This window comes from Lynx rufus, unplaced genomic scaffold, assembly GCF_022079265.1.
Source record: "Lynx rufus isolate CCGP_SWC_20201006 ecotype Redwood Valley unplaced genomic scaffold, mLynRuf1.p SCAF_10, whole genome shotgun sequence".
Lineage (NCBI taxonomy): Eukaryota > Metazoa > Chordata > Mammalia > Carnivora > Felidae > Lynx > Lynx rufus.
The window spans coordinates 78,691,227-78,705,752 of NW_025814824.1; the positions used below are offsets into that span (position 1 = coordinate 78,691,227).

The 14,526-nt window shown below is 49.0% G+C and overlaps 1 protein-coding gene across 1 annotated transcript in view; it reads right to left on the reverse strand.

The window, feature by feature from the left end:
* Nucleotides 1–275: 275 nt before the first annotated feature.
* The window catches only part of BRINP1 (BMP/retinoic acid inducible neural specific 1), a 126,359-nt gene continuing 112,108 nt past the window's right edge, over nucleotides 276–14,526 (reverse strand). The window contains exon 7 of the mRNA XM_047099694.1: nucleotides 276–1,416. Coding sequence (XP_046955650.1) covers nucleotides 276–1,416 — 1,141 coding nt within the window. The remainder of the gene's footprint in view (nucleotides 1,417–14,526) is intronic.

Consider the following 14,526-nt stretch of genomic DNA (forward strand, 5'->3'; position numbering starts at 1 on the left):
CCCACAATACAGCACCTGAGGCCTAAGAAGCAACCCCTCCAAGCTCCTCCAAAGGCTGAGACCCTTCTTCATGACAGAGTATAGAAATAACAAACATGCCCAACGGTTTTATACAGTTGCTAGAACGTTTTAGTTTCCAACGAATGCAGACTCTTCCTCCTTTTCTTTGAATTATGAATTACATTTTACAAATTGTTGTTTGTGTTGCTTTGCTTTGCTTTGTTCTGTTATGTGTGTACAACAAAAGGGAAAGCCCGTGGCAAGGAGTCCCCAGGTTAACAGAGTTTGGCCGTCATCTGGTCCGACTGTTTGAGGATCTCGGTGTTGTAGAGGTCCAAGGCGTGGTTCACCCTGATGATCTCGCTGTTGGTCAGTTTCAGGCGGTGCTTGAGCATACAGGAGAACAAGTCCAGCTGGGGTTTCCCCGGGGCCACAGGAGGGGCCAGGCGGTTGATTCGGTCCCGAATATCCAACAAGAGGAGCATCACGGACGAAGAAGAATAGAACTGGCCGCCTTGCGTGTAGGACTGGTTGACCTGTTGCACGGCGCTGCGAAGGAGGTCGGCGTTGAAGCGCAGGCTGTACCCGAACACCTGCACGTCGGAGATCTTGATGTAGAACTGCCTCTTGGAGGGGTCGGACAGGTCCACCGGGCCCTGGCCGGTCTCATTACGCAGTAGGGTAGGTAGCCGAGTCCGACTACGTAGGTAGATGTGGACCGTCTCGAAAAACGTTTTCCACCGATTGCCCAGCAAGAGAGTCCAGTTGTAGCACTGGCTGTTTTGGAGGCGAATCTTCTCCCAGCGCGGGTAGCCAAATTCCCCGAAGGGCATGTTCCAGCCCTCCGAGTGGCTCCCGCTGAAGGGGTTGACGTAGACAAAGAACATGGGGTCCAGGCTGCTGTTGCGCATCTGGCAGATGCGCATGGACATGCCGATCACCATGTGGATGAAGTCCATGCGGTTCTTGTTGCTCTTGAGCGTGAGGGACAGGCGCTTGCGCCACCGGGGATCGAAGAAGGTGTCGAGGCGGATCTCGTTGCTGATGAAGGTGGTGTGCACGTAGAGGCGCGAGTCCATCTTCTGCAGCAGGTACTTCAGCTCCAGGTCCTGGAAATCCAGGTCGGTCTCGAAGCTGATGAACTGCTCGCTGCGCTCCGAGTCCACGTTCTGCGGTTCGCAGCGGCCCCGGTACAGCTTGTAGCCCTTGTTGCAGGAGCCGCACAGGGAGATGTTGGCCAGGCTACACATGGCGCAGCTGTTGTTCCCTCCTATGATGCAGGGGATGGGGCGCTGGCACAGCGTGGTGCTACCGTGGCACACGCAGCTCCTCTGGCTCTCCAGGAAGGTTCCCCAAAACCCGTTCTCATTGCAGTAGAGGAGCGACTGGACCCTTGCAAGCCATTGCTGAATTGTCCTGGGGGGGGGGAGGGGGAGGGGGAGGTGGGCGGAAGGAAAACGGAGATCATTAGCCACCAGGGGGCGGGCTGGTCACGGTGACCCAACTGAGTAGGCAAAGTGCAGGTGCGCAAAAGATGAAGGGACGGGGTAGGACGGTTATGGTAAGAAGGGCTCTGAATACACACTGGAGGCCCTTGTGATGCCACCGACCCGCTGAATAACACTGCACCCCTCCAATGGTCAGTGTCCTCATCTGTGAGGTGAAGGGGCTGGAGTAAGTGTGCTTTGGGGTCCTTCCAGCTCCAGGATTCCATTGCCCTGTAGCCCCAAAGGAGTTTGACCCAAGAAACTAGTGTCTGAACTCCAACACCCCTGCCAGATGACCACAGATTTTAAAAATCAGCAAACAGGGGAGCACTTAGAGGCTAGTACATTTCACCTGACTCTCCTGTTTCAACCTTCTTCCCAGATTCCTCCCAGGAGGTTACATAATGGCCAACGACTTCAACTTCAACCAAAAACAAATTATATTTTATATTGTCCTAGAGATCGTCTGGTGTGTCCACCCTGGTGATCTTACGTGATCCTCACATGTAAGAAAGATGTTATTTGCCCCATTTTTTTCCCCAAGCTCCAAATTCTCAAGTCAGTGGAACTCCCGTCACAACATGTACCTCTAGGTCCCCCTCCCCACAGCCCCTCGATGCTTTTGAAACGCTACCCATGCCCTGTCCCTGGGGTTCCCGCCACTGAAACATTCCAATGGAGACAGATACTAGATCAGATAGGAAGCAGCAGAAGAATGAGGAGAAATACGGAAGGCAGTCAGCTTGGTAGCCTCTCGTCTTTCCTCATTTCTGCAGTAATTTCCCGCTGTCTTCCGTGCAACGAATAATCCCTTACCTGTGCCTGGCACTTTTTACCCTGAACAGGGCACACTCACTCCCATTTTCTCACTTGAACCTCACAACAACACCCTGAAAATAGCTTGGGATGTGAGGCCAGTTGGGAGATTGATGAAAATCCTGGCTCCTCCACTTTCCCGGTGCCGGGCAGTTTCCTCTACCTTCCTAATCGTCACCACCACACGGGGCTGTGCTGAGGATTACCTGAATTTTGATGTGAAGGCTTATCCCCAAACCTGCTAGGTATCGAGGACTCGATAAAAGTTAGTTCTTCTTATTCTTGCAAAGGGACTCTCGGCTCCATTTTAGAGACACGCCAGAGAGAAGCTCAGCGGTCGAAATGATGGACTCAATGTCATAGAGCGAGTGAGCGGAGAAGTCTCCTGGCTCATAGCTATTGGTTTTTAAAATATATGTCAAGCAAGAGTCAAGAAAGCCTTTCTTGGGGCGCCTGGGTGGCACAGTCGGTTAAGCGTCCGACTTCAGCCAGGTCACGATCTCGCGGTCCGGGAGTTCGAGCCCCGCGTCGGGCTCTGGGCTGATGGCTCAGAGCCTGGAGCCTGTTTCCGATTCTGTGTCTCCCTCTCTCTCTGCCCCTCCCCCGTTCATGCTCTGTCTCTCTCTGTCCCAAAAATAAATAAACGTTGAAAAAAAAAATTAAAAAAAAAAAAAAAAAGAAAGCCTTTCTTAAGGTTGCAGTGTGCTGTGGTCATGCGGATGGTGACAATGACGGTGGTGGCAGTGGCTCATGCCCCCCATTTTAGGAAACCGGAAAGAGAAGCCCTCTTGCATCAGACTGCCTGTGCAAGGAAATGTCAGCAATCCATCAACTGTCTCACTTCCACTGTGCCGCCGTGGTCGCTGAGCCCAAGAGCCACGAGGGAGAGAGTAGAACCCGATGTTGACAAAGCATGTGTGTTGGCCCAAGAGGAGCTGAGTTCCAAACTCAGTTCTGTAACCAGGAACAAGTCACTTTGTGTCTCTAAGCCCCAGTATCCATATCTAAAATGAGAATCATAAAGCCCATCTTAGGCAACGGGTGAGAGGATTGAGGGAGATAATATGGTTAAAGCATTTAGCACAGAGTCTGGCATAGATCAATTATTGAAACAGGTAATAACAGTAAGCACTCTTCTCCCAGAGAATAAGCTATTTCTTTGAAGGTATTGAGACACTCTCAGGGATTTCACTATCTCTCTGGAGTCTGAGGGGAGCCATTTTGTTCTGTGGGACATTTGAAAATGGATAGTGTTGAAACGGCTTCCCAGAATGCTCTGCTTGAAGCAAGTTGCTTATCGGCCGAGAGAAAATGGAGGAATAATTAGTGCGCTCCTCAAAGCCGCTCTGCCTTTTACATCCACAGAGCCACCCAGCCCTGGCAATAAAACCTCCCTGGCCACATTCAAAAGACCGTACTGGAGACCCCCGCTTCCCCTGTCAGTTTCCCCTCCAGGCTTGAGGGCTTCAGAGGGGAGATCTGTCCTTCCCTGAGCATCTCACCCCCGAGCTCGGCGCCCCAAAGGTTTGCGGGATGAGTGTTCGCTGAATGAATGAACGCACAAAATCAGTATTTTTCTCGTATTCTCCATTAAAAAACCAAAAAGCAAACCCCAACTTCTCTTCTCCCCTCTGGACTGCGGTATTAGTTTCCGATCCCGTCCACCCACACGGCTCCAGCCCTCCCCAGTGTCTGCTTCACGAGACCAATCCTATTACAGCCTGGAGAACAGCAGCAGGCCCAGCCTTCAGGAAACGGAGCTGGAATGATAATGAGCTTTGCGGCTCCCACCTCCCAAACCAGAACATTGACTGAATATTGGCTATGAGTCATCTGATATTTTTGTGAGCTGCAGGGGCCCGCCACACGTCTCTGATTGCACGGTTCCATCTGACGAGAGCGTCATTCCAAAATGCCTCTTTCAAATGGCCCACACTTGCCCCTGTCACTCCCTCTCCAAGTGACAGGACAGTACCCCATTTAGAGCTCCTCTGTTCCCATCTGCAAGGCATTCTATAACCCCGCAGAGCGCCCCCTTTCTCGTGTCCCATCATTGGGACCCTTTGTCAGCCCCGCAGCCCTCACCCCTTGAATCAATGCCTCATTGTGGCTGAGCCCTCAGAATCCTCGGTGGGGGAAATAAAAAGATGAAAGTCCCTGGTGATGCTGCAAAGAGCGAAGGGGCTAGCGGCGAATTAGGATTCCAGCCCTGTCGAGCAGGAGGGATTGGGGACAGAGGCCCTCTGAGGCGCATCAGTGAGCTGCCTGGCACCTGCATCTCCTGACCTCAGAATAATCATGAGGTTGTGGGCCGTATCAAAGAAGGCATTAATGATACAGCCAGAGGACTTAAAGCGGGGCCGCGTGCGTGCGGGGGGGGGGGGGGCAGGGAGCGCGAGGCCCAGGGCAGGAGGAAAGAGAACGCGGAGGAGGGAGGTGGAGCACGGGGAAGGCTGGCAAGAGAAGAGCTGGTCTCCATGCTGGAGACCTTGGGGGAGACGGGGGGAGGCCGACCTAGAGGAGAGGACGAGACAACGTGGGAGCAGGGCACTGGAGAGGGCCACCGCGAGGGGACAAAATCAGAGAGGGGAGGACAGAAATGAAGCCGCTCGGCCAGGCCTTCATGTGTCAGCACCCAAAGGCTCAGGGAACACGGACGCCGGATGGGCCTTCAGAGGGCGATTCGGCCCTTTCTGGGAAGCGGAGGCCGGGTGTCGCAGACGGGACGCAATGTTACTGGTGACAACCCTGACTTCCCAGCTCGGCCAACTTTTCTTTTGCTTTCCAGGACCTCCTTCCGTGGGGAAGAGCAAAACCAGAATGAGCTCATTCCAGGGTTTTGTGTGTTTGTGCCGGACCCAAGCAGCTTCCCACAATGAGGACTCTGCCTCGGTCAAGGCCCATCTCCTACACCATCAGCAACCAATGCTCTGGGCAGCGATGAGTGAGTGGTATTCAGAAATTTGGCAATGCTCCACTGCGCGTGGCACCCCGAACCAGCCACGGGGATCGGCGGCTTACAACCATTGAGCACTCACTGTATACCAGGCACTGGGCTGCAGGCTCACACACGCCATCTGACTGAGTCACAGATGGAGATACTGAGCCCTGGAGGAGCGAGACGCCCGTCTGAGACCCAGAGCTACTCCGGGTTCACACTCCACGCTCTCTAACCCCAGAGGCACCACGCTTGGTGCTGCGTACTAGAATGTAACATTATGACGGTGAGGCAAGGAGAAGGAGGAAACAGGCCACGAGAAGAGAAATAGATTGAAATCATGGAAAAATACTGCAAGTTTGAGTGTGTGAAGGGCCTATTATCACATTCCCCGTTTCCTCTGGACCTGCCAGGATCCCTCTCCTCCATTCACAGATAATTGGAGCTCACCGACAAGTGCTCGAGGGGAGAGTCTGGGGACCAGGGGTAGGAGGGACTGTGATCTATAAATACCATTTCCCAGGCTAGCTGGTGACAGCCTGCCTCAACCCTGGCAACAGAGGAGTGGCTTAATAGGCCGGTTCCAGAGGGGAGGGTCTCACAAAGGGCCGACACAGCCCCACCGCAAGGCAGTCAGCGTGAGGCAACGGGGACCAAGTTTTAAAAGGCTTTTCTGTCCCTGGGGATCCGGAGCATCTTCCGCTGGCGGCCAAAGATGAACTCCAATACGTCCAAATCAGCATCTTTCTGTTGGAAGGGATTTCAATTCATCTGACCGGGAGAGGAGGGAGGAGAGGAGGAAGGAGGTGAGGGCAGAAGCCTGCATTTTTATTTTTAAAGCCCGAAAACCTTGGCGCCTGATTGGTGGGCTCCCTCCGAGGGCCACGTGCAGCAGCTTGGGCCACAGAAGCAGAAAACCTCCGAGAAGAAGACTGGGAAATGTTCAGCCCATCCCCCTCACGTGTAGACCTGAACGCTGAGGCTTTGCTGCTTAGGTGAAGCGAAGGATCAGTGTCCCCTGAGTGCTTGCTACATTGTGGCTGTTATCCCTCTATCCTCACGTCAACCCCCTGAGTTAGGACTCCTTTGTGATTTTTCCTTCTACTGAGAGGACGCCGAAGGCCAGAGAGGGACGGTGACTTTCCCATGGTCACACAGCATGGATGTAGCAGACCAGAGTTCAGGATTTCTGGATCCAAACCCAGTGTTCCCCTCCAGTCCCCGCTGTGCTTTCCTTACTCTTGACAACCCAGACCCGAGGAGAAGCTAGGCTCCAGGCCATGCTCCCCTGCAGGCCCCTGTCTTTGCCTCAGCCAGGATTTTCTGGCGACCTGACAGGTCTCCCAGTGACACAGCTGGAGTCGCTCGTCATTTGGAGGACAGAGGCTATGCCACCCAGGGCTTCCCATCACTGGCTTCAAAGACACACATCTCCCTTTCAGAACCACCCGGGTGGGGAGCCCAGGCTGGGATTCCTAATTCAAGCAAACTCCCCGCTGATTTTAATTGGAGGTTTTGCCTAAGACAGGAATGCAGTGCCAGGCCAGTGGCATTTTAGGGAAGATCACACAAACTGAGTGCCAAGGAGAGAGGGGGGAGAAACAGATCTAGGCTAAAATAGAAAACTATAATCCATAATTCCCGTTTGCCTACCAGGAGTGTTTATTTAAAAGTGGAGAGGAAATGAAAAAAAAAATGAAATTGGAGCTCTGAATTATTCTTTTATTTATGCCCTGTGCTTCTTCCTTGGCATTTCTTTGACATTGTAATGGGTGTCTGAGTAATTCAGTGATACGCCACAAAATGTATACTCTGTAGATCGTACTCTAGACCGGGAAGGCAAAACAGTTGTTTCTAGGCTTCTGATGATGCACTGTTTTTGTTTTTTTGCCTTTTTTTTTTTTTTTGGTTGTGCTGCACATGACTGTGCGTGTGTGCACTTGCGTGCGTGTGCCTGTTAAAGGCAACGTGCTGATAACAATGAATATGTCAATGGTGTCAGAATGTTCGGGGCTCAAGTGGAGGAAGCCTTGGCCTCTGGACGTGCTAGTGTGAATCATAACTGGCCATCAGACTGACTCTGTGTGCCTCATTTCCCCCAGAAAAATATTTGGCTTTTAATCCTTCATTCCCCTCTCTGACTTTCTGTCGTTGCCTTAAAAACCTGTGTTCCCTGCTTGTCTCGGTTTTTGAAATGACGTCAGAGCCTCATTGAATGGCTCACAGCAATAAGGAAGGAAAGACCAAAAGAAGAGTTTTGTAGTCCGTTGCCGCAGCAAAGATGCCTTCTAGTCTGGCATCGTGGAATAAGTGATCGGTCTTATTTGCAGAGGACAGAGGTAGAGGTTAGAAGGAGGAATGGGGAGAACAGCCATGTAGAAATCCACTAGAGTCTTTAAAATTAGGTTGTCAGGAGCTTAATTGGGGAGGATTGTGAAACAATTTTTGCAATTACACAGATCTGTGTCTGGAAGGAGGTGACAGACAACATCAGCTGCATACTCAAACTCGGCATTTTGCTTTGGGGCATGGATGTGCTGGAGACAAGTGAAGGAGGGACCCGGGAGCCTCTCTGGGGGTGACGGAAAGGCTGAAGGCACAAGCAGTTCCCGGGGGCAGGGCTGCAAGAGCGGTTTATTGTTCCTGGCAGTAGCCAGGCACAGGAATGAGCGACTAAGACCCCAAGGCTAGAAAGTACAATCTTTTGTAATAATCGGGGCTAACGGGCTTCCGTACAGTCATGAAGTACACTAAGGGTCATCTATGTCAACGAGGGGTGCAGTGGGGGGGAGTGATCACAGGTGCGCGAGCCAGCTGGTTAAAACACATCCTGGACCCTGTTCTACCACTATTTGCCCTTGGATACTTGACCTTGCTATGTGACCTTGGATAAGTCCCCTCACCTCGTGGATTCTCCCTTTCCTTGTCTGTCAAACGGGGAAGGTGACACGTACCATGACTTCAGAACCAGGATCAGATACGCCTGGGAGGTTTGCAGTGAAAGGAAGTGATGACTAACCATTCGCCCTTATTGTTACTGAGGGCAAGAAACAACCGGCTGCGGTTTATAAATGCTCTGGGTAAAAATATCGCTCTCAGTTACTAGTTGATTGTAGCTTAGTACCCTAGTCTCTCTGGTTACTCACCCTCCACAGTCTTAATGAATGCTGTCACCATGATGTTTGAAGAGAGAGCAAGACATCGGCTTTGGAGTCAGAAAAAGATTGGGTATTGAATCATAGCTCCGCTACTCATTATTTAACCTTCAGCTAATTGCTTGTCCTTCCAAAGCTTCCGTTTTCTCAGCTACAGAATGGAGTAATAACATAGTACATTTGAGAACCAGGTAAGCTACTATATATAAAGCTTCCGACATATTGTAGGTGCACAGTGTCTCTCATGAAAACAAACTATTGTGTCCGTCTGGCTCACACAGAAAACGGTCCCTTTGAAGTAAGTAGTTACAGATTATAAACCCAGGGTCAGAATTCAATAAATGTCACTGGGTCAGCTGAATACTGATATAAAAACAGCAACAACAACAGAACATCTTTCTGACAATCTCTTACGCATCCGCAAACATAAAGAGATGAAGGACAGATCTAAAGCGGAAAAGTAAAATAATAGTAACAATACTACCAACATCCACAGAATGGCTTTTAGAAGAAGACATAGGGAAGCATTATTGTGATATTGGCGGAGACACAGATCGCTTAAAACAGCTCACCATAAAGGAAAAAATGATTAATGGGGGGGGGCTATATTACCATCAAATATACCCATCAAAAGATATCATTCAAAGAATAAAAAGACAACCCTCAGTCAGAGAGTGCATTTGCAATACCTCTAGCCAATCAAAGATTGTATTTATAATATACAGGTAACTCCTAGACTGGCCGGATGCTGGGTTAGTCTAAGGCACTTTATGCTGTCTAGGGTCTGCCCTTCCTTCCTGGGTCTCTTTCAATCAGAGTAGATGCAATTATCACAATTTTTATTTTTCTGGACAATGCACCCACTGTATAATGAATGTGATTTGCCCAAGGAAGAAAGAAAGAGAGAGAAGAAAGAAAGAAAGAAAGAAAGAAAGAAAGAAGAAAAGAAAGAAAGAGAGAGAGAGAGAGAAAGAAAGAAAGAAAGAAAGAAGCTATATAGCAGTAAGAAGAAATCTGATAACCAATAGGGAAAATAAGACAAATGATAGGAACAAGCATTTCATAGTAAAGGATATTCAGAAGACCAATAAGTACACACAATTCCACTTCATTAGTCATCAGGACAATGCCAATTAAAACTACAATGAGAGGGGCGCCTGGGTGGCTCAGTCAGTTAAGCGTCTGATTGGGCTCAGGTCATGATCTCACGGTTTGTGAGTTGGAGCCCCACATCGGGCTCTCCACTCTAGGCGCAGGAAAAAAAAAAAAAAGCTGCAATGAAATACATACCTCTTCAGCCAGATGGCTAAAATCAAATAAAGAATACAAATACAAAAGATGGGGACCACCAAGCCTGAGCAAAAGGATGTGCCCCAAGTGACACTCTCCGATGCTAGTGGCAGAAGAGAAAAGTGGTTCAGCGAATTTGAAAACCGGAAAGTACCTACTAAAGGTAGATACTGGGTGTGGAAAGGGGCAAAACCAAGCTGCGGTGAGTGTAGCGATGAGAAGTGGTTCCCCCAGAGAGCTGGCTGGCAGTGTCCAGGAGAGGACGCGGGCGGGTTCTGCAGTGTTGATAATGCCCTAATTTGTATCTGGGTGCTGCTGGGTACACGTGTGAACTCATCTTGTGAAAAGTCATCTTGCTGTACATCTGTGATACCTTCTCTTTCTCTGTGTCTTCAATACCTCAATAAAACATTTATTTCAAAAAAAATTCCTTTAAAACATCCAGAATTATGCTATTAAGGCAGCCGTACTTTACATTTTTATTTCATTTTATTTAGAGAGACTCCTAATCAGGCTCCTCACTCAGGGTGCAGACCCACACGGGTCTCGATCTCACGAACCCTGAGGTCATGACCGCAGCTGAAATCAAGAGTCGACGCTTAACCGACTGAGCCACCCAGGCGCCCCTAAAGCTCTCCTGTTTGGGGCTCTAATTTGAGCGTCACAACTTTTCTGTGTTGTGGGCTGGGTTAAGAGGGTATCATGAATCTCACTTTCACGATAGGAAAAACCAGGCTCCGGGAGGAGACGTGACTTATTTTGCACGTCACCAGCGGGCTGTCACATTGCTGGGATTATAACTCACCCGTGTGTGAGCTTGCTGGCCAACTTGGAGGGCGGAAGTGGGGAGGTGGATTGGAATTGGCCCTGGAGGAGAAGAAAGAGCTATCCACGGATATTGTGACAACTTCATTCTATTTCTGACTCGGTCCTCTGAGCCTCTAGATTCTATTCCGAACAGGAAGCCACTTGTGAGCCCCAGGGAAGAAAGAAACAAAACAAAACAACTAAACTAAAAACAACAGAAAGGGTCTGAAGATGTCTATTTTCTTGCCTTACGTCAGCGGAGTGAGTCAAACTGCCCTACTTGCTGCAAATTCAGAGTGGCAAACAGGGATGAGATTGGAGAGACGCCCAGCAGTGCTGGTTACAAGGAACTCTCTACATCACTCCTGGCGAAACCCAGCTGCCCGCACACATCTCCACACCCCTCACCCACGCGGTACACCCCTGGCTTGCCGTGGGGTTCTGCCTCACTGGCTGCCTGCTTTTTTTTTTACCCCCATAAATAGAAAAGCAACGCCAAAGATATCCTTAGCTAAACATTTCGTCGCCCCATCGTTGGGACAGCACTTTGTACGCTTCTCTGACTGACAGTGAACTGCCCTGAGCCAGCCTGGGGTTATTTGTGGGTTTGCACCTCTTCTTTAATAGGACAATTTAATACACACTCAGAATAGGTCTCTGTCACCAAATTGCTACCCTCCCCTCCCCCAGACACATACACATACACACAAAAATGAGTAGGTCAGGGACTATCCACATAGCAATTTGCTCCAGGGAGAGCTGTCTGTGGGTTTAGAGTGACAGATTTTCAGAATCCTGGGGCTGAATGATGCTTAGACAAGCCCTGGTCCATGGGAAGCAGAGTCCAGAGAGGTTATGTGACTTGTTTGAAGTCACACAAGTAGTACCTAGAAGCTCAGAGCCAGAATCATCCCCTTGAGGAAGAACCCCATACTTTGACAGAAACGTACACTGTTCACCTTCCCCCGACCTCTCCCAAAGGTAGCCTTTTACCTGGGGTGACTACGCACTGGGGAAGAGGAAATACTCACCCTTGTCAAGGATTACTGGACACTGGATCTGAACTGATACCAATTCCCAAAGACAAAAATGTCACTGTGGTCCACTAGGCAGAATAAGTGTTTATGGAAGTCAGGTAATCAACAGAGTTTTAGCTTGGTCTTTCTTACAGTGGGTCCAGCGACGATTTCCTATAGTTATTTCCCCGATTCTAGAACACATACTTGGAATACTCGGTAACTTGGCAGAGTCCTCTTCCCACGTCAAATACCCACACTCTACATTTACCCAGCGAAGAATGAAATCATATTATGGAACATTCTCTCCCTTTAACCGGCTTCCAAGAAAACAAAACAAACAACAAAACAACAGCAAAAGAAAAAAAAATGCACCTAAGTTGAAACACGTAGCAAGGGGCGGAAACCTTAAGATAAACACACTAAACAACAATCTTGATTGACAAAGGTTCTAAAGGGCAATTTTGTATTACAAAATGTTTCTTCACAAGGTCTCTGAAGAGTGCACTCTTTCTAGACTAAAATATATTACACTGCAAAACTAAACAAAACCCACTATGCATGGCAGGTGGCTCACAGATCCACCTGTGTCAGAGACAGGAGATCTACGTTCCTTCCCTTGAACCTGGAAGAGTCGACCACTTTTTTTGGACCAATACAAGAAGGCAGAAGCAATTCGCCCAGTGTACGGATTCTGATCTCAAGAGACTTGCAGCTTTGGGAAACTCCCTCTTGGAGCTCTGCGCTCTGAGACCACCTACAAGCAGTCTGACCACCCCACTGGAGTGGTCACATGGAGAAACGCTGGGCAGGGAGAGGTGTGCAGCTGAGCCCAGCCTCTGGCTGTCTCTTCCAAGGCACCAGACACACGTGAGTGAAGCTTTCTTGGAACCTCCAGCCCAATCCAGCTGCCAGCTGAATACCAATTCAAGGGATTTCAAGTCAGCTCTACATGGAACAGAAGAATCACTCAGATAATTCTGGCACAGATACCTGACCCATAGGTCCTGAGCATAATATGATGGTTGGTGCTTTAAGGTTTGGGTCAACTTGTTATATAGCAATAGATATTGAAACTTCTTTTTTTTTAATTTTTTTTTCAACGTTTTTTAAATTTATTTTTGGGACAGAGAGAGACAGAGCATGAACGGGCGAGGGGCAGAGAGAGAGGGAGACACAGAATCGGAAACAGGCTCCAGGCTCCGAGCCATCAGCCAGAGCCCGACGCGGGGCTCGAACTCACGGACCGCGAGATCGTGACCTGGCTGAAGTCGGACGCTTAACCGACTGCGCCACCCAGGCGCCCCTAGATATTGAAACTTCTATATACTGTGAGCCCCAAAGAGAACTCAGGATATCTCTTTCCTATTCCATTACTACCAACCTATGTTACTGTACGAGGCAGAATTCTAAACATGTCCCCTCGTCCCCCGAGATTCCCAGCAGTAATCCCTAGGATCTGTGAAAATGATAAAATATCCCTCCTGTGATTGTGGCCTGTTAACTTGGCACAGCTGACCTAAAAAATACGCAGATAATCTAGGCGTGCCTAATGTAACCACACGTGCCCCTTTACAAGCAGAATATTTTCTCTGGCAGGATTCACCGCACCTTTGCTCCCTTGAAGGTGCAGGCGGTCGGCGTACAGGAACTGGAGAGTGGACTCCAGGAGCTAAGAGCAAACCCTGGCCAGCAACCATCGAGGAAATGGTGACCTCAGTGCTCCAACCACCGTGAAGCGAATTCCGCCAACAACCCGAATGAGCTTAGAAGCGGGTTCTGCCCCAGAACCTCCACGGCTGTATTCCTGCCTGTGAAGCACAGGCAGAAATCCAGCTATCCCACGCCCAGACTCCTGACCCAAGGACACTGGGACACAGTAAACGTCTATTGCTTTAAGCCTCCGGTATGTGCTACCCAACAATACCAAACTCATACAACTACTCTGACCGAGACTTGGTTTCATTTTACTCTTTAATAAAATGACAGGAATAAATTAGTTGCTAGGGTCCCTGATGGCTATGCTATTTTATGCATTTCATAATTTTATGTCATTTAACCTTCCTGAGCCTCTGATTCCTAAGGTAAAGTACGGGCGTGAGACTGGTCCTCTGCCAGTTTTATTTTATGGGCTGGATTTCAAGCTTTCTGTGAGGTCCCCCTTGTTTCGTCGACCGCTCCACTACTCCCCTTTGCATAGTTCTTGCCACCTGGTAGGCACACACTAAGCATCTGCTGAAGGAAGGAACGAACGGATGAGTACATGAAGATTCAGTGAAAATATTCATGTAAATATTCTTTGGCAAGAATAAAGGACAATGCCTACGTAGAATGGCAGCAGAAGGATATTATTTCATAATGCCAGGCCAGTCATTAATTTCTGTGAGCCTTAGTTTGCTTACCTGTAAGTGGGAGACTAATCATTGCTGTAGATCCCTGACAGGTTATTTATGTATAAAGATCAGATCAAATCATTGATGTGAAAGCCCTCTGCAAAGCAAAATAACCTGTACAGAAGGTATTTGTCTTAGCTTACTTTTAAAGGTTAGGAATGTCCCCGAGCCTAATGGGGTAAATTTATTCTCTAATTATACCAGGAACTGAATACGTTCCTGCTGTTACTTTGGCTGCTGCTGGTTAGGACTCATGCCACCTCTCAGCAGGACTGGTACCTGCTGGGATACAAAGCCATTAGCATCTGCCTAAGCAGAAGGTGTGAGAAACTCAACTCCAAGAAGACAAGCTTCAAGATGAGGATCTGCTGACAGGAAGGATACCTGTGGTACCACACCAAACAATCTGGGTCACTGCCTCTTAATCTGGTGTAAGGCATTGATTTTGTAAGGTTGTGTATTAAGGGACCCCCTCTCTTGAGAAAGTTCAAGAAAAAGGGGTTCGATGGCCAAAGAAGTTTGAAAAATATATACATATGACCCCATCTCGCTTTACTTTTCTTTCTAATTGGAAAGTTTTAAAACTTTTTCAACCAAAGACATCACCTCCTTTCCCCCCACATC